The sequence below is a fragment of the Panthera uncia genome (genome assembly GCF_023721935.1).
Source record: "Panthera uncia isolate 11264 chromosome C1 unlocalized genomic scaffold, Puncia_PCG_1.0 HiC_scaffold_4, whole genome shotgun sequence".
Taxonomy (NCBI): domain Eukaryota; kingdom Metazoa; phylum Chordata; class Mammalia; order Carnivora; family Felidae; genus Panthera; species Panthera uncia.
The window spans coordinates 59,793,327-59,817,043 of record NW_026057585.1 but is presented as its reverse complement, the minus strand read 5'-3'; the positions used below and the strand labels follow the sequence as shown (position 1 = coordinate 59,817,043).

The following is a 23,717-nucleotide window of genomic DNA, read 5'->3' as shown; positions in this document are numbered from 1 at the left end:
ATGTTTCCATAAAAATTCAACCATAGTATGTTTTATTTAAAAAAAAAAATTTTAATGTTTATTTATTTCTGAGACAGAGAGAGAGCATGAGTGGAGGAGGGGCAGAGAGAGAGGGAGACACAGAATCAGAAGCAGGCTCCAGGCTCTGAGCTGTCAGCACAAAGCCTGACATGGGGCTCAAACTCACAAACCGTGAGATCATGACCTGAGCCGAAGTCGGTCGCTCAACTGACTGAGCCACCCAGGCGCCCCTGTTTTATTTTTTTTTAATTAGTCAATTAGTAAGTTACGTGAGTTTGTGACAAAGAAAAATACTGCTTTCTTTTGGAAAACTTGAATAGTAATTGCATAGACCAATTCTCTACGGGAACAAGTATTGACTGTTGGGAGTGTGGCCATGGTCCTCATTGAAGGCCTGCAAATCAGTATAGACTGAGTCTGTAATATGTATATGAAGAAACAGGGTATACATGCAGATGAGAAAAAGTGGTACTTGTATTTCAGGTTTTTGTCATCCTTTTTCTTAGATTGTATGCAGGTCCTGAAGTTGATATCTGGAGCTGTGGTGTTATCTTGTATGCTCTCCTTTGTGGCACCCTCCCATTTGACGATGAGCATGTACCTACGTTATTTAAGAAGATCCGAGGGGGTGTTTTTTATATCCCAGAATATCTCAATCGTTCTGTTGCCACTCTGTTGATGCATATGCTGCAGGTTGACCCCCTGAAACGGGCAACTATCAAAGATATAAGGTGATTATTCTTTTTGTGACTGTTACGTGCATTTTGTAGTATTAATAATAATAACACTAATTGAGTGCCTGCTTTATGTTAGTCTCTGTAACACTTAATAGCATAGGAATTTTGCTTTCCTTTTTACACAAACCTGATCAGGTCACTGATCTTTTTATTTTTTAATTTTTTATTTTTTTATTTTATTTTATTTTATTTTTAAAAATTTTTTTTAACGTTTATTTATTTTTGAGACAGAGACAGAGCATGAATGGGGGAGGGTCAGAGAGAGGGAGACACAGATTCTGAAAGAGGCTCCAGGCTCTGAGCTGAGCTGTCAGCACAGAGCGCGATGTGGGGCTCGAACTCACGGACCGCGAGATCACGACCTGAGCCGAAGTCGGCCGCTTAACCGACTGAGCCACCCAGGTGCCCTGATCTTTTTAAATATTTCAGATTGTTTTCTAAACTTTTTAGCTTAAGCAGCAAATCCTCAAAGGCCCTTCCTAATAAGGCTCCATTTCCTTCTCCTGAAGCCTCACTCCTGCACTTACCACCACACACTGGTATCAGTGCCTCAGCTACATTCAGCTTCTCCTTGTTCTTCAAAAAACATATTTTATGCCTTCATGTTTTAATTTATATTATTGTCTCTGATTCGTCTTCTGCCTTTTTTGACCCTGTAGATTTCCATCCATCCTTTATAATTCTTACTTAGCATCTCCCTTGTGAAATTACTTCTGATTCCTCCAGGCAGCGTTAGTTGCTTCCACTTCCGTGATTTCCACATTTTGTTCGTGGTTTTATTTTTTCATTATCGCTTCGTTATCTAGCTATTACTCAGTGCGTCTTCCTCCAGTCCTAAATTATAACTCCATAAGGGTAGAGAGAGTGTCTTACTCATCTTAGTACACACAATGCTAGAAGGCCCACGAATGTAGTATATGTTGAGAAACCATTTGAATAAATTTCAGGAGTGCCTGGGTGGCTCAGTCGGTTAAGCGTCCAGCGCTTGATTTGGGCTCAGGTCATGATCTCACTCACAGTTGTGGGATTTGAGCCCTGCTTCAGGCTCTGTGCTGACATTGTGGAGCCTGCTTGAGATTCTCTCTCTCTCCCTCTCTCTTTGCCCCTCCCCTGTGTACACATGCATATGTTCTCTCTCTCTTTCTGAAAATAAATAAACTTAAAAAAAAAGTGAATAAATTTCAAATGGAATACAGGGTGAGATTTATGTATTTTACATATGGTTGATGAAATAAAGCATTAAAAGTTTTGCTAAGATTTTGAATAAAAAAATAAGCTAGGGCTGTGAAGGATTTCTTGTTACGTGAGAAACTTTGGAGCTTGCAGTGTTACTGTGAATAGGACCTTTATCTAGCATACACAAGCCGTGGTAATTCTTTACCTTCTACTTTTTACTTACTGTGTTACGTTTCCTAGGGGTTTTTTTGTTTTTACCTAACATTTCATCAGTTATTTATTTACAAACACATTCTGTTACCGTCTCTCCAGAATCTCTCCTCTTACAAGCCGGAATGGCTGTGTAGAGACCTGTGACTCTTGGAATGTTTAAATGGAGTAGTTTTTTACGTGGTAGCTGCTGATCTCTTCTGCAAGCAGGGACTGATTGCTTTTCCATTTGTATACTGTTTTTCTCCCCTAGCCTTTCTTCAGTGTTCCAGGCCTCATACATAAAATAAACGTGTGATTGTAAATTAGCACCAACTTTAGTTATGGAAATGAAGTTAGTAGGAAAAAAACCTTTTGTGTTTACAGTTTTTGTTTTGTTTTGTTTGTTTTTGGGTTTTTTTTTTGTTTTTTTTTTGTTTTTTTTTTTTAACATTAAGCTCTATGCCCAGCTTGGGGCTTAAACTCACAACCCTGAGATCAAGAGTCAACATGCTGTATGGACTGAGCCAGCCAAGCACCTTGGTCACTTAATTGTCTTTTCCTTAGAAAGAAAATTAGAGACGCTGATACATATATTTGCACCTGTTTCTGTCAGCACATACATTTAGAATAGGAAAAGTACTGATTCCACTTGTGTTAAAACTGATAGTTGTATATTTACAAGCTTTAGACGAAAAATGTAAATAAAAGTCTTAGGATGAAGTAATTTGTGCATATGTAGTTGACATAAAATAGTATTCAGTACAAGTACAAACTCCCAGTTATAAAAAAATAATGGCATTCATTTCTGTTCTCAAACTAATAACTTGAATTTATAGTTTCTATCATTTTTTATTTATCCAAATTCAGTTTTTTAATGTATGGGAATTCTTTTTTTTTTTGTTTTTGGTTTTTTTTTAACGTTTATTTTTGACAAAGCGTGAACGGGGTAGAGGCAGAGAGAGAGAAGGAGGGAGAGGGAAAGGGGGGGGAAGAGAGAGAGAGAGAGAGAGAGAGAGAGAGAGAGAGGGAGGGAGGGAATATGAATGAATGAATCTGAAGCAGGCTCCAGGCTCTGAGCTGTCAGCACAGAGCCTGATGCGGGGCTTGAACTCACGAACCATGAGATCATGACTTAGCCAAAGTCGTATGGATAACTGACTGAGGCACCCCTGTTATGCTAGTGCATTCTTTTTTTTTTTTTTTAAGGAAAGGAACTTTATTTCATGGAAAAAAAAATCTGGGAGGGATTTTTCTGAACCAAAATCCACTGGAGAACAGCAAGAGATCACAGTGATGACAGTTTCTCACTGGCTGCATCACAGTCGTGATCAGTACCCCAATGGGCTCTGTAAATGATACTGAGTGGTAGGGCTCCCCCTTCTAGTGTCCCTGCTCTCTTTTAGCTATGTTTCCCTTTATTCTCACACTTACTAGTGGTTTTGTGGCCCAGCTGAACTTAACACAAGCTCAGAGGTGCTTTATCTGATACTGTGGAAGGTATGGGGTGTGGATTGACCCACCAGGGTTTCAAATCTGACTGCACACAGGAGTTACCTGCCAACCTCCAAGAGCCAGGTTGTGCCCCTCTGTGGCATTCATTGTGGAGTTGGGCTGGCTGCAAAGAGGAGGTGTCCCACAGGGTCTCCCCTCCACAGCACACCTTGGTCCCTGCGACACAGATGCGTCTCCCAGGCTGATAGGTGGTGGGGGACCAGAAACACCCACACATGGATGACTTAGCCCACCAGCTTATTGAGCACTTAGAGCAGAACTTCCCTTCTGCTGTGGTCCTGGTGGTGTGGGCCTTGGGGTTGGGGTGCCTGTGTACTTGCACCCCGAGTTGTTATGCTACTATCTTCTTATGGTTATTCCATGTAGGTCTTATTTTTCTTATAAGGTGGTAAGCGATTGGAGGTTAGAAAATGTATCTCAGTATTCATTCATTCATTTAATCATTTTTGCTTTTATTTATTCAGTAACTATTTATTTAGTATTTATTCTGTTCAAGGCCCTAGGCTAAGTTCTGGGAATATAGTGATAGACAAGACAGACATTGTCTTCATGAAATAACATTTTTGTATTCTCCCAAGTGCCTTAAGCTTAGTATTACTCTTATTACTAATAATTAATAATAACAGTTAATACAACGTGATTAAAAGTGAAGGGTCTGAAGTTCAACTGTTTTAGTATTAATCCTAATTATTCTGTTTACTAACTACCAGCATACTACTTATTCTTTCTTTGCTTTTGTTACATCATATATAGTGGATTTGGTGGGAGGAAAGTCTTAGGTTGAGCCATGTGAATTTTTTCTGTAGGTCTAAAAACAGCTGAATATCAGAAACTGCAGACATTCAACCTAATATAATTAAAGCTCTTAGAACAGTGTCCAGTACATGGTGTTAATATGTAGGAACCTTTAGCTGCAGTTGAAGAAATTTGGACACATTGTGAAATTTCTAAAATTTGATATTCTTTATAACTCATTTGGTCTCCTTTTAAAAAATGTTTTTGAGTATGGTTGACACACACTGTTACGTTAGTCTTAGGTAAACAACATAGTGATTCAGCTTCTCTGTATGTTATGCTATGCTCATCACAAGTGTAGCTGCCGTATGTTATCATAGAATGCTATTACAACATCATTGACTATATTCCCTGTGCTGTGCCTTTTATTGCTGTGATGTGTTCATTCCTTAACTGGAAGCCTGCGTCCCCCTCTTGCCTTTTCACTTTGCCCATACCCCCTACCACCACCCGCCCTTCCCTGGCAGCTGTCTCTTCTCTATTTATCGGTCTGATTCTGCTTTTTAAAATTTGTTTATTCATTTCCTTTTTTAGATTCCACTTATGAGTGAAATCATGTATTTATTTTTCTCAGATTTACTTCACTTAGTCCATTCATTTTGTTGCAAATGGCACAATATCATCCTTTTTTAAGGCTGTGTAATACTCCATTGTACATGTATATCCCATGTTCTTTATCCATTTGTCTGTGATACTTAGATGGTTCCATATCTTGGCTATTGTAAATAATGCTGCAGTAAACATGGGAGTGCTTATATATTTTTTGAATTAGTGGTTTTGTTTTCTCTAGGTAAATACCTAGAGAATTTAAAATACCTTTCAAATTTTTTGAAGAACCTCTGTTCTGTCTTTCACAGTGGCTATACCAGTTTATATTCCCAGCAGCAGTGTATAAGGGTTCTTTTTTCTCTGAAGCCTTGCCAACATTTACTGTTTCTTATCTTTTGATTTTTGCTACTGTGTTGTAAGGTGATACCTCGTTGTGGTTTTGATTGTGGTTTCCCTGATTACAGAGGTTGAGCATCTTTTCATGTGTCTATTGGCCATCTCTTAGTCTTCTTTGGTAAAATGTCTATTCAGGTCCTCTGCCTATTTTTTAATTGATTGTTTTTTGTTTTTGTTTTTTTTTTTTTGTTTTTCATTTTTTTGTTTTTTGGTGTTGTGTTGTATAAGTTCTTTATAAAGTTTGAATATTAACCCTTTATTGGATATATAATTTGCAAGTATCTTCTCCCATTTGGTAGGTTGCCTTTGTGTTTTGCTGATGGTTTCTTTCACTGTGCAAAAGCTTTTTATTTGATGTAGTCCCAATAGTTTATTTTTGCTTTTGTTTCCCTTGCCTTAGGAAAATGTTGTTTTGGCTAGTGTCAGAGACATTATTGCCTGTGTTTGCCTCTAGGAATTTTATGGTTTCAGATCTCACATTTAGGTTTTTAATCCATTTTGAGTTTATTTTTGTATATGGTGTTAGAAAGTGGTCCAGTTCCATTCTTTTACATGTAGGTGTCCAGTTTTCCCAGCACCATTTATTGAAGAGAATGTCTTCTCCTCGTTATATATTCTTGCCTCCTTTGTTATAGAGTAATAGACCATGTAAGCATAGGTTTGTTTCTGGGCTCTCTATTCTGTTCCATTGATATGTGTGCCTCTTTTTGTGCCAGTACCATACTGTTTTGATCACTCTTGCTTTATAGTATATCTTGAAATCTGGGCTTGTGATACTTCCAGCTTTATTTTTCTTTCTCAACGTTGCTTTGGCTATTTGAGGTCTTTTATAGTTGCACACAAATTTTAAGATTGTTCTAGTTCTGTGAGAAATGCTGTTGGTATTTTAATCTGTCGATTGCTTTGGGTAGTATGGACATTTTAACAATATTCATTCTGGGGCATCTGGGTGACTCAGTCAGTTAAGCATCTGACTCTTGATCTTGATTCAGGTCATGATCTCATGGATCATGAGATCTGCTGACAGTGCGGAGCCTGCTTGGGATTCTCTCTCTCTCCCTCTCTTTCTGCCCTTTCCTGCTCATGGGTGTGTGCACACGTTCTCTCTCTCTCAAAGCAAATAAATAAAAAAAAAAATTTTTTTTTCATTCTTCCAGTCTATGAGCATGGTCTTTCACTTCCTTGGTTAAATTTATTCATAGGTATTTTATTATTTCTGGTGCAGTTCTAAATGGAATTGTTTTCTTAATTTCTCTTGCTAGTACTTTATTATTAGTGTGTAGAAATGTGACTGATTTCTAGGTATCTGCAGTTTCACTGATTTATTCTAGTAGTTTTTTGTTGGAGTCTTTAGGATTTTTTAATGTTACTCCCATGTCATCTGCAAATAGTGACAGTTTGATATCTTCTTTACCATTATGGATCCCTTTTATTTCCATTTCTTGTCTGATTGCTATAGTTAGGATGTCCAGTACTATGTTGAATAAAAGTGGTAAGAGTAGACATCCTTGTCTTGTTCCTGATCTTAGGGGGGGAAGCTCTTGGATTTTCACCACTGAGTATGATGTTAGCAGTGGGTTTTTCATATATGGCTTTTTATCATGTTGAGATCTATTCCTTTTGAACCCACTTTGTTGTTTGTTTTTGTTTTTTTTTTTAATCATGAACAGATACTGAATTTTGTCAAATGAGATGATCATTTGATTTTTATTCTTTGTTTTGTTGATGTCATGTATTTGGGTGATTGATTTACAAATAATGAAACATCCTTGCATCCCCCAGAATAAATCCCACTTGATTGTGGTGAGTGATCCCTTTAATGTGCTGTTAAATGTGGTTTGCTGTTTATTAAGATTTATATGTCTGTGTTCATCAGGGATATTGGCTGGTAGTTTTCTGTTTTTGTAATGTCTGTGTGGTTTTGGTATCAGGGTAATGCTGGCCTTGTAGAATGTATTTGGAAGCTTTCCTTCCTCTTCTATTTTTTGGAATAGTTTGAGGAGAATAGGTATTAACTCTTCTTTAAATGTTTTATAGAATCCATCTGATACTGGACTTTTATTTTTTGGTAGTTTTTGATTATGAATTCAGTCTTATATATTTGTTTGGTTTGTTTAGGTTTTCTATTTCATCCTGATTTAGTTTTGGAAGATTGTATCTTTCTAGGAATTTATCCATTTCTTCTAGGTTATCCAATTTGTTGGCATATAAGTTGGTGTAATATTCTCTTATAATTCCCTATATTTCTGTGGTGTCAGTTGGTAGTCCTTCTCTTTTGTTTCTGATTTTATTTGGGCCTTTTTTTTTCCTTATGAGTCTGGCTAAGGGTTTATCAATTTTATTTATCATTTCAAAGAACCAGCTCTTGATTTCATTTATTTTTTTCTATTGTTTTGTAGTCTTTATGTCATTTATTTCTAATCTTATCTTTATTATATGCTATAACTCACCTTAAACTTTGTTCTTCGTTTTCTGGTTCCTTTAGGAGGAACATTACATTATTTACCTGAGTGTGTATTTATTTATTTTCTTAGTTACTGAGGTAGGCCTGTGTTGCTATATATTTCCCTCTTAGAATTGCTTTCACTGCGTCTCAGAGATTTTAGATGGTTGTGTTTTCATTTTCATGTGTCTCCATAACTCATTTAGTGTTAAGTCATGTATCAAAATTGGGTATCAGATAGTAGTGATAGAAAGACTTAATTTCTGATGGCTGTGCAGTAGTAACCCATGGGAAATGAACTGATTTTGTCTCGGGCGAACCTCATAAACATTCTGGTTACTGGTTCCATTGATAGAGTTAATTCAGGAATTGACTCCTGAAAATCAAAAACTGGGAGTATGACTTTTTAACTGGCAGTTTTCTTATGGTAAAGAATTATGGTCCTTTGTCTAAATGAATGAATTAAAAAGTGTGGGGGCACCTGGGTGGCTCAGTCAGTTAAGCGTCTGACCTTAGCTCAGGTCATGATGTTGTGGTCCGTGGGTTTGAGCCCCATGTCGGGCTCTGTGCTGACCACTCAGAGCCTGGAGCCTGCTTTGGATTCTGTGTCTCCCTCCCTCTCTCTGCCCCTCCCTGACCCATGATCTGTCTCTCAAAAATAAATAAGTGTCAAAAAAAAAATTAAAACTGTACATTATTTCTCTAGTTACTATTTTTAAGCATTTATTTATTTTATTAGTGTAATTCATATAGCATAAGTTTGCTCCTTTAAATTCTGTAATTCGGTGTTCTTAGTGTATTCGCCAAGTTGTACAGTCATCACCATTTTCTAATTCCCTAGAAGAAACTCTATACCCTTTAACAGTCATTACATGTTTTCCCCTCCTTTTATCCCTTGGAAGCCAGTGATCTACTTTCTGCCTTTACCTATTTGCCTATTTTGGAAGTTTCATATACATAGAATCATAGAGCATGTAGCCTTTTGAGTCTTGCTACATTCACATAGCATAATGTTTTCAAGGTTCATTCATGATGTAGCATCTATCAGTTCTTCATTCCTTTTTTTCCTTGAACAATACTCCATTGTATAGATACACTACATTTTGTTTATCCATCCATCAGTTAGTGGATACTTGAATTACTTCCACTTTTTGGCTCTTAAGAATAACGTTGCCATGCACATCTGTGTACAAGTGTTTTATGGTCACACGTTTCCATTTCTTGTGGGTGTATGCCTAGAGTTTGTAATTCTTGTATGTTGTTGCTCTTCTTGTTGAGTGATTTTATTGAACTAATTCCATAACTTTTTTATTCTTTGTCATGGTTGGCCCCTGAAATCTCTGCTTGGTTAGCTTAATGGTCAGCTAATTATTAGAGCTTCGTTGAATGTCTTGATCTAATAACTCTCCCAGCCTTTGCTGAGAGACTCCGTGTGCATGTCTTCATTGCTCCAACGAGAAGCTCGTTAACCCGGCTTTAGGCTTTACTCTCTGTCAGCATCGAGGCTCCAAGTGAGCCACTAATTATAAATTAGGGTCTTTCTTGGGCATGCGTACAGCCCTGCATATGTACCTGGCCTTCTTTAGTCCCAGGAATGTATTAGAGTATTTCACAGATTCCAGTGGAACCCTTATTCCTGAAGTTTTCATTTTAAGGTTTTTGGTTAGCTTCTTACTTGCTCCAACTCTTATTGCCTCTTTAGGCAGCAGGGATGTGAGACAGTTGCCATTGGTTGTTTTTGACAAGTGCCCTGGGGAGAAGGCTGTTTGCAGTGAGGGAGCTTTGAATCAGGTCGGATCAAGACAAGGCTTGCAAAGTGGAGATTTTCAGGGAACTGCAAGACATGTCAAATAGTGACAGTTCTGTGGGGCTAGGACTTTGGAGAATTCTAAACCTATTCTGCTCTAATTCCAAACCTTTTTCCCCTTAGTGGTTGCTAGGCTGCCAGTTTTCTGGGCTACCATGATTGTGACGCTGTTGGTTTTCAAGGCTACCATGGAAAATGGGGGAAAGGAAGATGGACATAGGGCAGTTTAAAATGTCCCACATCTCACTGTTTTTACTCAGCTGTTTTCCTGAGTAAATACCTCTAAGGTTTTTGCAGGCTTTTGGTTAATTTCCAGAGTACTGGAAAAGTCGACTTTGATAATTTTTGCTAGTAATCTTAATGCCTGTATGGAAGAGTGAATTTTTGGAGTTCATTCAAAAGTGCTCATCTTCTCTATTTGTCATTGATGTTTTAAAAATGTTAGACATATAATTTCTTATGTTCTCTTTCTTTTGAAAAAATTAACATCTCACATTTTTATTATTAAGCCTTGGGTACTTAGTCTGATACAGGAAACAAACACATTAATGAATTCATTTCGGTTTTCATACTTAATGTATTCATCATTTATTTATTTTGCATTTACTGAGCATTTGTTTACACTGTATTGGGTAATGGAATATAGCTAAATAAGGCATGATCCCTGTTTCAAGGAGCTCTGAGTTTAGTGGGTAAGATTCAGAAAAAAAAATCAACACCTATAAGAAAGTGTGAGTGTTAAATACAAAGATCTACTAGAGGCTATGGAAGATTCATCTTTGGATCACCCTCGGGGCCTGGCACACCATCATCGACATCATCATTATTTTTGTCTTTTCAATTCAATTTCTATATCACAAGCAGAATGATCTTTATAGAATGCAAATTAGATCATGTCACTGTCATCCCTGTCTCTCTAAATTCTTTCAGTGATTTTCATCAGGCATAAGTTCTCGGCCCAAAATCTTTCTTACAGCCTATAGCTGTCAGAAATATCTGGTATGTTTTGACCCTCTAACCTGCAACTCATGTTTTCATGGTAGTGGCCTCAGTCCTCCTGCTCCTTGAACATGGCACAGCTGTTTCTTGTCTCGGTCTTTACATATATTGTTTCTTTTGCTGGGAATACCTGTTCGTAGCTCTTTGCTTAGCTGATATCTAATCATTCTGTTATCTGCTTAAATACCACTCAGTAGCTTCCCTAATTACACGCATCCCATTGTGATTTTTACATTCTTATTTTACACTGTGCTTTCCACCTAGAATCTTTATCACAGGATTTTCATGTTTGTGTATTTGTAACTGTATATTTATTTTTGTGAATATTTTATCTGTATTCAGCTAGAATATAATCTCTGTGAGGATGAGAGTCCTTTTGCCATAGGATAACCTTAAAACTTACTTTTATTTTTATTTATTTTTTTTAAAAAATTTTAATGTTTATCTTAGAATGAGAACGAGTGGGGGAGGGACAGAGAGAGAGGGAGACACAGAAACCGAAGCAGGCTCCAGGCTCTGAGCTGTCAGCCCAGAGCCCGACGCCGGGCTCCAGCTCACAAGCCGTGAGATTGTGGTCTAAGCTGAAGTCGGATGCCCAACCAACTAAGCCACCCAAGCACCCCTAAAATTTTTTTTAAATGTTTGTTTATTTATTTATTTATTTATTTAGAGAGTGTTAGTAGGGGAGGGGCAGAGAAAGAGAGAGAGGGGGACAGAGAATCCCCAGTAAGCTCTGTTCTGTTAGCATGGAGCTCGAACCCACAAACTGTGAGACTGTGACCTAAGCCGAAATCAAGAGTCAGATGCTTGACCAACTGAGCCACCCAGATGCCCCATCATCATATACCCTTAGTATACGATGTAAGAGTATACCCTTAGTTAATATTCATAAATGAAACAATCAGTCAATAGAAGGCATTCAAGTAAAATATGTATTGATCTGAATTTAGCTAGCTTAGGGGATGCCCAGTTCTACCAATAGTAATGCTTGTGCAGTCTCAAAGGAATAGTACATGTTAGATGAAAAGGGATGGGATATTCTAGGATGGTTACAGTAACATTATGTACAAAGGCCCAGAAGTGTGAGAAAATAAAATTTGGGAGAGTGATTATCAAATTTTTTGGTTTTAGTATTCCTTTACAGTCTTAAAATTGAGAATTCTAAAGAGTTGTGTTTTTAATGCAGGTTATGTCAATATCTGAGAAACTTAAAAAAACATTTAATTGACTTAAAAATAACACTAAAGCTACTACATGTTAATCTAAATAAATATCTTTTCTGAAAAATAACCAAAAAGAAAATGGTAACAAGAGTGGCATTATTTTACATTTTCAGATTCTCTTAAGTGTTGGGCTTAATCAGAAACAGTGGCTAGGTTCTTCTGTCTCTGTCTTCATTCAGTCTGTTGCAATATGCTGTATGTTAGTTGCAGTCTGTGAAGAAAATCTGACATCAAGTAAGTGGTTGGAAAGGGAAGCACATTTTTAATAGTCTTTTAGACGGTTGTGATATTCTTCGTGGTATTAAGCCAAAGCTTAACGTGTTAGTTACAATATCAAATGAGAAAAGGTATCAGCCTACTTTTGTCCTATATTACATTAAAATTAACAGGTTGCTTTTGTGTTCTGTGGATGTTTTATCCTTGTATGATTTTGTAACCTCATGTGTTGGTCATTTTGAAAATACTGGGTTATTGAGTTAGAAAGATTTTCCAAATGGTGACATGTTCATTATACAATATTAGAAATCATTTTCATTGTTACCACTATAAAGTTACCAGCAAAGTCTTTCGTAGGAAGCTGTCAAACCAGTAGAGGCAGATACAAATTGTATAAAATTCTAAAATTTTGCTTTAAAGCTTGAACTTTATCATTGGCAACAAACACTGCCAGTTTCCTTTGAAGTGACAGGCTCTGAGAAAATTTCAGCCAAATACCTAAGCCTGAATAGCCATAGCTATTCAAGGGTGGGGGTTAATTAACTTAGCCAGGGTCACACAGAGAACAGGTCTTCCTGATTCTGTTATATTGTATTGCCCCGTGTATAAATTACTTGGGACTTGCCAAAGCATGTTCTTACAATAGTGTATTGTGGTGTTTTTCCTAGAGAGCATGAATGGTTTAAACAAGATTTGCCCAGTTACTTATTTCCTGAAGACCCTTCCTATGATGCTAACGTCATTGATGATGAGGCTGTGAAAGAAGTGTGTGAAAAATTTGAGTGTACAGAATCAGAAGTAATGAACAGTTTATATAGTGGTGACCCTCAAGACCAGCTTGCAGTGGCTTATCATCTTATCATTGACAATCGGAGAATAATGAACCAAGCCAGTGAGTTCTACCTCGCCTCTAGTCCCCCAACTGGTTCTTTTATGGATGATAGTGCCATGCATATTCCCCCAGGCCTGAAGCCTCATCCAGAAAGGATGCCACCTCTTATAGCAGACAGCCCTAAAGCAAGATGTCCATTGGATGCGCTGAATACAACTAAGCCCAAATCTTTAGCTGTGAAAAAAGCCAAGTGGCATCTTGGAATCAGAAGTCAAAGCAAACCATATGATATTATGGCCGAAGTCTACCGAGCTATGAAGCAGCTGGATTTTGAATGGAAGGTAGGAGATGGCAGTATATTAAGATCATTTGTAAAAGGTTTGTTTTTTTTGGTTTTTGTTTGCTTTTTATGTTTGTGTTTTTGTATAGTAAGCTGTTCTGAACTACTGAGTTCTTAGGGTCAATAGAAGTTTTGATTTAGATACAAATTTTGTGGTCATCTTGCTTCTGGATGATAAACCCCATTTTCCTCATTAATATACCATGTACATTCAAAACTAAAGTTTAAGGATGAAGAGTTGTCGATGCTGGGGACCTATGGTATTTTTGAATTAGCGACTAGCATTCTTGGCCAAGAAAGAGAACGTCATCAACCTGAAATCGCCTGAGAAAATTGTCCATCTGTTTTCGCCTGCATCATAGCAATAAAAAGTCATGTGTCTTCAACGATGCTATGTTTAACTTTTGTTCTCATTTCTTCTTTTTCCCACTAACTATAGCAGCTAGTGGTCAATACAGATGATACCATCAGGATAAATTTCTTCAGTCAACAAATATTTTTCTCTAGGTTGAGAAGATCTCTTTTATTTGTATAGTGCTTTTAATCCTTAGTTATGGTATGTTTTTCTTACTCTCAGCCCCCAGTTTTCCTTTTTTCAAATTAGTGCTCAAATTCATTATAATTCTATTTGAGTATATGTGGAAGGAAAAGCATTTTTTCCCCCATCTCAGATATCCTTTTTCACTCTTGTTCCTTTCTTGAAAGCTGTGAATGTATTTTTAAAGGAAGAAGAAAAACATTCAAATACACCATGCATATATTCATTTGGCATGTTTGAAAAATCAGTCCTTTTCATTTTATTGGTACATGAAATGAATAAACAAAATAATATTTCCTTAAAATCATTTAAAAACATTTCTGAAGCAATTCAGTGAAAAGAGAGACATTAATGTCTTTAAAATTCCATACTGAAAAAAACTTTGAAGTAACTTGACAGATGTTTTGAAAACCCAGGATCATCTTTTTTCTGAGCTGCAGTTGTCTTATCTTCCAAAGGCAAGTAATACTTCTTCACAGGATTATTGCAATACTTAAATTCTGTGACAGTACCTGTTTATACTGCTGAATGCAAACCATTAACATATTGGTTCTTTTTTATTCCTTCTACTCCATATTAATAGGGAGAAGTATTCAAATTGAGGCTGGGTAACCAGAATTACTGTTGATGTGTTAGAGGGGAGGCATATCTAGAATGAGGGCTAGACACTCTATAATCCCTGAGTTCCCTTTAGGTTTCAGTTGTTTTGCACACACAGTACTATCAGTAGAGATTAAGTAAATATGAAGCTGTTATGTAATATATATTAAAAAAAAAAGGTCATTCAGGAATTCCTTTTCTACGCCACCTCTATCAGTCGTGGCTATTTGCAATAAGAATAGGAAGATATTTTGTGGTTTGTTATTTTTAACATTTTTCCTTAAAAAAAGATTTCCCATTTTAGGTAGTGAATGCATACCATCTTCGTGTAAGAAGGAAAAATCCAGTGACTGGCAATTATGTGAAAATGAGCTTACAGCTTTACCTGGTTGACAACAGAAGCTATCTTTTGGACTTTAAAAGCATTGATGGTAAGGAAGCTATGCAGGCATGAGCTCTGAGAAGATAAAACTTGGCACTAGTTGACAAGATGTTAAAATCATCTCAAAGACATGGTGGGTAGGTCTTCTGTACTGGTATTTTAGTAATCTAGAGTTAACTAAAAATGTAAGTGAAATGAAAAGGATTGAAGACATGTGGACTATCTCTAATCCAGCACCTCTTCAAAAGAAGTGCCTCCTTAGCATAAAAAAGTCACTTAAAGTGCTGGCTGTGGGAGCAAAGTAAGGAATTACAGGGAAGTAATTTTTACCTAAACTTGGCTAATGTTGTCAGGTTCTTTGTCACATTTCTCCATTCATACGTTATTACCATTAGGGTTGTAATAGCTAAACTTGCCTATTTATCAACTTCCCTCATCCTGGTTGGCCAAATGGGCCTTTGCTTAGAGTCAGCCCATTTGGTCTGCCCCAGATGTCCAGGAGATGAAGGAATTGGGAGGTGGTCTGGGTTGTGTCTAAGTACTTAATGTGACAGAAGTCAAACCTTCACGAACCGAATGGGGTTGTTGAGTTCAGAGGGCCAAGTGGGATAAAAACAGTAAGCCATGGGTTAGGTGCCGAATGGACAAGAGTAGAACTGAGTTCAGAGTTGGGGAGGTTGTTTTCAACAGAATAAGTTTTGTTCTTGAACTACCACCAACAGTAGCAGTATTTATTTGGTCCCTGGCCACCATTATCAGAATTACCCAGCATTCTTACTACAATGCAAATACTTGGGAACTACCCCCGTATCTACCAAATCAGAATCTCTAGAGGTGAGTCCTGGGAGATTGGAAGTCTTCACTTTTGACAAGATTTTCCTTGTGCCTCCTCCAGGCAATTGCAGTGTGCACTGAATGTGCAGAATGGCAATTTTTTTTTTTTTTTTTTTTTTTTTTTTTAGCGATACCTTTTGTTGGTATGTTGCAAGAAAATAATCCTCCAAGGATGTGCTTCCTTCCTATTGGTTATCAATTTGATTTCAAGGCTGATGCCAAATACTATACTGAGAAGGATTTAGGGGTGACATTTTGACCGTGTCAGTGTTGTGATTGGTTAGTGATGTCTTGTGACAGTGGGAGGAAAGGGGTATTGCCACCCCTGCTCCCTGAACTCTGAAACATGACATCCATTAAGTTGCGCTTGTTCAGATGTGTTTACTCAATGTTCTGAATGTAGCATCTTCAGGGGAAGGTCTCAGACAAGTACACCTTTCATGTAATTTGCTCTTCTTTGGTTCGTTTCAGATGAGGTGATGGAGCAGAGGTCTGGTTCGTCAACACCTCAGCGTTCCTGTTCCGCTGCTGGCTTACACAGACCCAGATCAAGTTTTGATTCTGTAACAGCAGAGAGTCATTCACTCTCTGGCTCTCTTACTGGCTCCTTGACAGGAAGCACACTGTCTTCTGTTTCACCTCGCCTAGGCAGTCACACCATGGATTTTTTTGAAATGTGTGCTAGTCTGATCACTACTTTGGCCCGTTGATGATGTTTCTCTAGTTTGTCTTTGTTATTGCACTGTGAAAATCAGATATATTCTTAAAATCATTATTTTACTTATGGGTATCACATCCTCTGGAATACTGATTGAGAGTAATGAATATTTCCAGGGGACACTCAATGCCATTGACATTACTGAAAACAAAAAACGTCTGACATTTTATTTACCTGTAGACATCTGTAATTCTGTTTTGCCTATGATGAATTCATAGGCAGTATCTTTAGTAGGTGAATGTCGGTGAAGATTGTTAATTTAAAATTGTGAGTTCACTACAGATGATTAATGCACCTTCACCGGTGAACCGTCTCATCAAAGGATAGTTTGGCAACACCTCTTTGCTCTACTATTTAATGTAGGTAAATCCAGTTTACTTCCTAAAAAGTGAAGCAGGCTTTAAGTTGTGTTGATGCATCCCGTTCTCTTGCACAAGAAGATTAACAAAAATAATACGGCCATATAAGTTAGTATTTAAATGTTGAAATCTTAAAGGCTTGTCCCCCAAATTTCAGAAGCCAAGTTCTTCTAGTGGCTTTAGTGTTTGCAGATACTGCCTATTGTTTAACAGAAGGGCTGTGGTCCTGAAACAGGTAACTGGTTTTTCCAGGTTCCTTAAAAACAGCTATAATCAGCTACTGGCTGGGAGATTTCCTTGAATAATTATCTTAAGAGCCTTCAGTGTTCTACTCAGTATTGGAACATCCAGAATGGCAACAACTTTTGTGTTTTTCATAAATGTTATATCATTTTTAGAAAAACCTTAACATCATTTTAAAACATGCCTTCAAAAGTACCTTTCTCAAATTATTTTTGGCTCCATTAATTTTTGTATTTCACTAAGCATGATAAAGTAGACAGTTAAATGAAACAAAGCAAAATATCAATAGTCCCTTAAAAGAGAACTCTTATCTTGGATTTAATGTATGTGGTGGAGAGTTTTGTGTCTGTCCTGTTGTATCCCACAATGCTCATTCTTCATTTGAAGTTCAAATTTGTCATAGCAGCTGTTCCCCTCCCTAACCTTCCCACTACCATTGTCTTTGTGGTTTGATCCTTAGTAGCTGATTGACTTAGCTTTTTTCTGGTTCCCTTTCTTTGTTCTCTATCTTGGTTCTAGCCATCCAGTTTGAAAACACTGTTCTGGCCCTAAGGGCTTTTGTGTACTTCCAAAGCTTAATAGTCTCTGACCTTGACTGTTGAGGCTGTTTGGGTAGGGAAGCCTTAAACATTTAAAAAAAACAAAACAAAACAAAAAAAACTCTCGAATAAATGTGTGTTGTTTACATATATACAAATATGTATTCACACACCAGTGCTTTTAAAGGAAAACCAAACAGTTTCTTTGTTTTGCCTTGTGCAGGTTTTATTTTTTAAAGTTTAAAAAGAAACCTATCTATATACAGCACAGTAGATAATAGCTCATTGCTTATATTGTTTTAGTGAAAGTATTTAATTTTTAAATTATGTGTAATTTATCTAATTTGTATTTATCTATTCATTTGTTTTATGTGTTGTAATTAACACTCTCATTCACCTGACTTACCCCAGAACAGATTAAGCTCTTGAAAACCAAGTTTCTCTTTGCCAAAAATGATGTTTTCTACCTAGAAGCAAATGAAAATGTTAGGATAAGTTCCTCTTGTATTTATGGAAGATCAGCATGTCTGTCTTTAAGTAGTTTTGAGTCAGGAGTTTGTAGTGTGTCACATCATATTGGTTTATAGGACTTTTTTAAAATGGTGTTAAGAACTTTTAAATCTGACTTAATATTGAAAAGAATCTGTTCACCAGTTTAGGAAAGAGGGGTGGGTTTACATTAAACTGTTTTAAGTTTAAGTCTTTGAAAGACTGCCATCTAGTGGCATCAAAGGGTACTTTCTGTAGTTGTTTTTACAGGGAAAGCAGTCTGGCTGTGTATTTTGCTTAGGGCATAATTTTGGCCTCTCTAAATGTGTAAATACCTCTTTTGGGAAAAACAGGGCCGCCTCATAATATTTGCTTGACTATGAATGGGTGACCTTAGAAATAAGGAGTTAATCTGAGGAGTCCTATCCCCAGGGACAAAATCCCTAATAATTTTGAAGGTGGAAAAGCAGCAGCAAGGACTACAGTGGCATTTTAGCCACTGTAGTGTAGTCACATATTAAAAACTTACATCAAAATTATTTTATATGGATGTTTATCATGTTTATTGAGAATTAAAAATATTTACTATTTTCACACTCTGATGGTTACCTGTTGAATTTTAGGAGAACCAGGGTTGCAGTTTGGGTTGTTGTATGCTTAAATTTTAAAGTACAGCTACTCTGTGAATCTAGAAGGTGTAGTAAATTGCTTTGCATAGAGAAGATTGCAGGGGGCTCAGTCCAGCTTCTATAAAAGGGGCTAAGACATTGTCCTAGGAAGCTTTTGTTGCTAATTAGAAGAGGGAAAGAATCAGTTGCTAAATTCCCACATTTCAGTCTTGTAAGCTGGTTAACTGTAGCTGTGGTATGTGGTAGTTAGATCTGGGATAGGAGGAATTTCCAGTTAAGATTCTGAAGGAGAGGGATGCCTGGGTGGCTCAGTCAGTTAAGCATCTGACTTCAGCACAGGTCATGATCTCACAGTTCATGGGTTCAAGCCCTCGTCAGGCTCTATGCTGACAGCTCAGAGCCTGGAGCCTGCTTTGGATTCTGTGTCTCCCTCTCTCTCTGCCCCTCCCCCAAGTGTGCTCTCTCTCTCTCTCAAAAATAAACATTAAAAAAAAAAAAAAAAGATTCTGGAGGAGAGCTTCTGTTATTAGGTTATAAAGACTTAGTCACATCATGGAAATGGACTCCATAAGTTCTACAATAGCACTCCCAAACTGATTCCCTTGAGGTGGTCTGCTGAAAAACGAGTCCATTGAGCAAATTTGGAAAATGTTACATGCTCCTCTCCTGCTTGAGGATGACAAGAGATTACGAACATTAAAGACACTGAAACGTCCTTCAGTGAAAAAAAAAGAAAACCATTTAACTTTAACCCTGCTTTGCCCAAATTAACTATATTTTAAACTTAATATCCTTTGGGAAAAGGCAACTTGGGAAAATACTTTGTCCCAGGTTGCTATAATTAGAGTAGTTAAGAATAGAATTAAGATCTCTTTTCTCATCAGTTGTTGGAGAGAATATGGTTCAAAATCAGAAAAGTTTCATTTTAACCTGTGGATAAATGCTGGACTAAACAGAATTGTGTGTGTGTGTGTGTGGGATGTGTTTCATAGCACCTTGATCTTCTTAAATCAGGTTGTGGTAACTGTTTGGGAGAATTTATTCTGTGTTGTGTTGAACTGATAGCTAAAAAACCTTAAACAAGATTACTTGTAAAAGAAAAGGCCTAAGAGACTAGTGACTAATGCTTATGGCTCTGTGGGCGGTGAGTTCAAGACATTGATTCTCAATTTCCAAATGTGTAGTCAGTGAAAATTTTGTAAATACTTTTATATAGGACATCATATTTGGATCTGATTGCTGTTATCTTTTAATGTAGGAACCAGATAACATCTTGGATTGAATAGGGAGGTAAGCAAACTATTTGAAGTTGGGTTTTTGTTTTGAACAACAGACTTTTGAGACACTTTTGTAACCTCAAGTGTTTGCGTTCCTTGATATTAGCCAAATATAAGAAGAATATAGGAGCCCAAATTAATCAGAAGTAATGGTATTTCTGTGTAAGGGAATTGGCTGTAGGTAGTACAGACAATTCTCCATTTTCTGCAAATAGGGTTCCCGTAATAGTCACATAATTGTGGGCTTGCTTTTTCTTATTCTCTAGCCAGTTTGTACTCAGGGAACATAAACTGGTTTTTTATAGTAGATGAGACATAATTGAGAAAATAATCATAAAAAAAAAGTTACAGGTTTTTTGACTGTTTGAATTTGTTGCTTCTAATGTGCAGTATGCTCCGTTAATATAAGCACTGTATCTTCCATTTATAAAATAGAAAAGCTTAGAATGTGCCTACCATGGACACTGTATCTTTGTCTATTCACTGGTTAAGAATTTAAATCCTGGTAATGGCTGTGAAATCTCAATATCTAAATGCTAAACATCTTCACAGTTTTGTCCGTTTTCGTTTTTAAAGAACTCCACCTTTTCATTCTGGCATTTCTTTACCTGGTCATTCTGTCACTCTGTGACTTTTTAAATGGGGAATGTAATTTATTTTAATAATTCTCAGAGGCTCTATTAGAAACTCTGGATGAGGGATATGTGCAATGTTAGTAAGTCACACCTATGTTGACCTCAGTTTGTAACCTCTAAAGTGGGAGGAAAAGACTAAAAGGCCTCTGAGGTACCTTTGAGCTTTAAAGTTCTGTCTTTGCCTTTTTTTAATGTGATTTGTGTTAGTGTTCACTTTGTATATATTTAGGGGTTTTATAGTGTGAATGTTCTGTATTTGTTCCGTGAATCATTTTAAAGGTAAATACTTGAAAAAAAAATTAATATAACTGCCCTCTGGAATACAAATGGCAAAAGTCATACAGAAAACCAAACATGCTAAAACATCATACGCACTTAGCATAAGCAAAATATGACTAACTTGAAGTGTTGGAAGTGTTCCAAACATTTTTATAGTGACTTTTAGATCCCCAGACCGTATCTATTAACTTATTTAATACATTACAGTAACCTTGCGAGGTAACCATTTTCCAGATGAGGAAGCAGGACCACAGAGCCCTTCAGAAAGCTTTAATGCCGTACATGTATTCAGCGATGATCATGGCTCTGTGTATGCCACCTGCCTCCAGGGGAGACCCGGTGACTCACTGAAACATGTGAGTAGCTGAGTAATAAAGATAAATCAGATAGATTGCTTTCAAGTCTTAGAGTGACATAAAATAGTCTTAATTGAATATTTCTTAATTATTTGAACTGGTTGATTGTACTAACTAAATTATCTGAAGTATTTATGATTAGCATATTGATATTTAAAAGTACTTCTGAGTTATTGAGGTGCTTACAAAATACTAGAAAAACTTTTAGGCATGAATCATTTTACTTAGATAATTCTAAGTAGCACAAGCTTTTATAAAAAGGAAGACTGGCCCCAGCCCCTAACTTAACTTATCATAGTTTTTGACTGATATCTGAATTGGGCTTCCCTAAATTTCATATACAGGTTGATAATTTTTCATTTTGTATGTGTATTTAGATGAGTAACACTATTTTCATAGAGTATATTTCTATTCACAGACTACCTAATTATGGGCTTGATAGTCTCCCAGATCTTACAAAAGTTTAAAATGTAACGTGTTTGATGAGCTTTCAAAATGATACGTTCCTTAAACAAGTTGCTGGCATCCTTACTAGCTCTTCCACATATAATCGTGATACATTTGATGCCACTGAACAGAAATAGCACGAATAATAGCACTCACAGTCTAGACTGGCTTGCGTTTGAGTTGAACTTTCTCAGCCACGACCTGATAAGAATCAGGGTTAGGTCTCAAAGTTAGCAAGCAGACTGTGGGCTTTCACTATTGGTGGGAGCCAGTGTCCGTGTTTACCGCCAGCCTCGTACAGCAGTGCCAGCTTGTGGCCATGACTCTGATGTGACCTTCAGTAATTACCGTTTATATCTAAAGCAGTTTAGCTCTTAGGGAAGTAGCTTATGATTATTCGGACAAGCAAGGGAGGTAAATTTCAGTTACATTTAAAGTGCAATTAAGGAAACCCTAGAGTAGTGTGCTTTTTCCAGGACAAAAACTTAAGTATTTGTAGAATATCCTAGCATGGAAATTTTTCTGAACGTAGATAGAATTTTGAGGAGGTTCATACATGTGACTTTTTTGAAGGTTAACTACTGTATGTTGATTTAAAATTTCAAGAAGGAATAGGAATGTTCTCTTCAAGGAGAACTGCATAGTTAATTTTTTGCTGCTAACGTAAGCATTTATTTTTCACGGCCAAAAATGCCTTTTCAGTTAGTTTTGTTAAAAAGAAAGGCCATTCTTCAAGATCGATGACATTTTCCGGGATGGAAAAAGAACTAGATCCATTGTTGTAAACAAATACACCTTAATTGTGCCTTCTCAAATTAGAGGAATAGTCATAATGAGTCAAAAATTTGAACTATCTTTTTTCTAATTCCTCTCCTTTTTCCTTCCATCTGCCCTTCACAGATGGTTACTTTGTGTGCTTTTTTTGCCTGTTTGTTTTCAGGCTCCTGTGGCCAGGCCTTCCCCTGTCAGAAGCTGTTCACTGGATGTATTTTTCTATTCCTTTTACATTGCTTTACTTTTTAAGTCACTTTGGCAAAATGTTGGCTGCTTTCTCATGTTTTTAAAATTAATAGCAATCTTTATATTTCAGCCCTTTAACATGTTTGTGAAGGCAAGAAATAGTGCAGAGCAAAGAACAAAAATCTAATTTGGAATCTGATTCTCGGTTTGGTTGTGTTTTCTCATCTACAAAATGTGGACAATAACCTACCTCACAGACGTGTGAGAAACTGAAGGCCCTCACTTAAACACAGGGTTTATCATCCTATTTAAGGTAGGATCCCTTCCTTTTTTTTTTAAATAGGTATCTTTGATACTGATGGGATGAGTATCTTGATTTTAGCTAAGTCTTACGTGGTAAGAAAAAATGTTTAAGACCACAGTTACACCAGAATACCAAATTATGGTATTTTAAGTGACTTAAAATTTCCTGAAAATATCAAATATTCAAATGTCGAATTTGTCTTTTGTGGCGACATGTATTCAGAACTTCTTAAAATGTTGGCTGAATCTGCCTTAATGTACCAAAACACAGCTTTCTTTCAAGACTGTTCACAAATATGTATGGCTGTATAATGTTTTGTGTGTTTAATGTGAAATTGTTAGAGAACTGTGACCTCTCAGCATAGTAATCTAAAAAATGTTTTAAGAAGAACTCCTGTGTTCTTTGTCATATATGCTGAAATATCATACGGTGGGTTTTAAGTGCAACAAATAAAACTGAAAGTTGATAGCCATTAGGTTATCACCATGACAATCAAGAAAATACAAGATTGGCTATTATTCCAAAAAATTTTAAGAGCATCCTGTGTTCATTCTTGCCTAGCCTATCTTTGAAAAAGAAAACAAAAAATCCCATTGACTGACACATTGACCTGTTGAAGCACTTGGTAACCTATTAAAAAATTTTTTTTAAAACTGTTGAAATTGGGATCATTTTTTACGATTTCAGGAAGAAAAAGAAAAAAGCCCTGACTTGGAGTGCTTTTGTGTTTTAATAACCAGAGATTCAAATTTCAGTTTTGTTTGTTAGGTATTTTTTTGTGGACACATTTGTATTATTGCATTAATAGGACAGCCTGATAACACTGTGAAGTAGACAGGTTGAGTGTTATCAGCCTTTTTAAAATTTATTTCTGAGAGCGTGTGAGCCAG

General features: G+C 36.7%; 1 protein-coding gene across 1 annotated transcript in view; it reads left to right on the top strand.

Moving 5' to 3' along the window:
- The window catches only part of PRKAA2 (protein kinase AMP-activated catalytic subunit alpha 2), an 80,596-nt gene extending 61,161 nt beyond the window's left edge, over positions 1-19,435 (top strand). Inside the window, exons 6-9 of the mRNA XM_049617093.1 lie at positions 528-752; positions 12,735-13,239; positions 14,681-14,807; positions 16,064-19,435. Of these exons, the coding sequence (XP_049473050.1) occupies positions 528-752; positions 12,735-13,239; positions 14,681-14,807; positions 16,064-16,302 (1,096 nt within the window). The 3' untranslated portion in view covers positions 16,303-19,435. The remainder of the gene's footprint in view (positions 1-527; positions 753-12,734; positions 13,240-14,680; positions 14,808-16,063) is intronic.
- Positions 19,436-23,717: the final 4,282 nt, after the last annotated feature.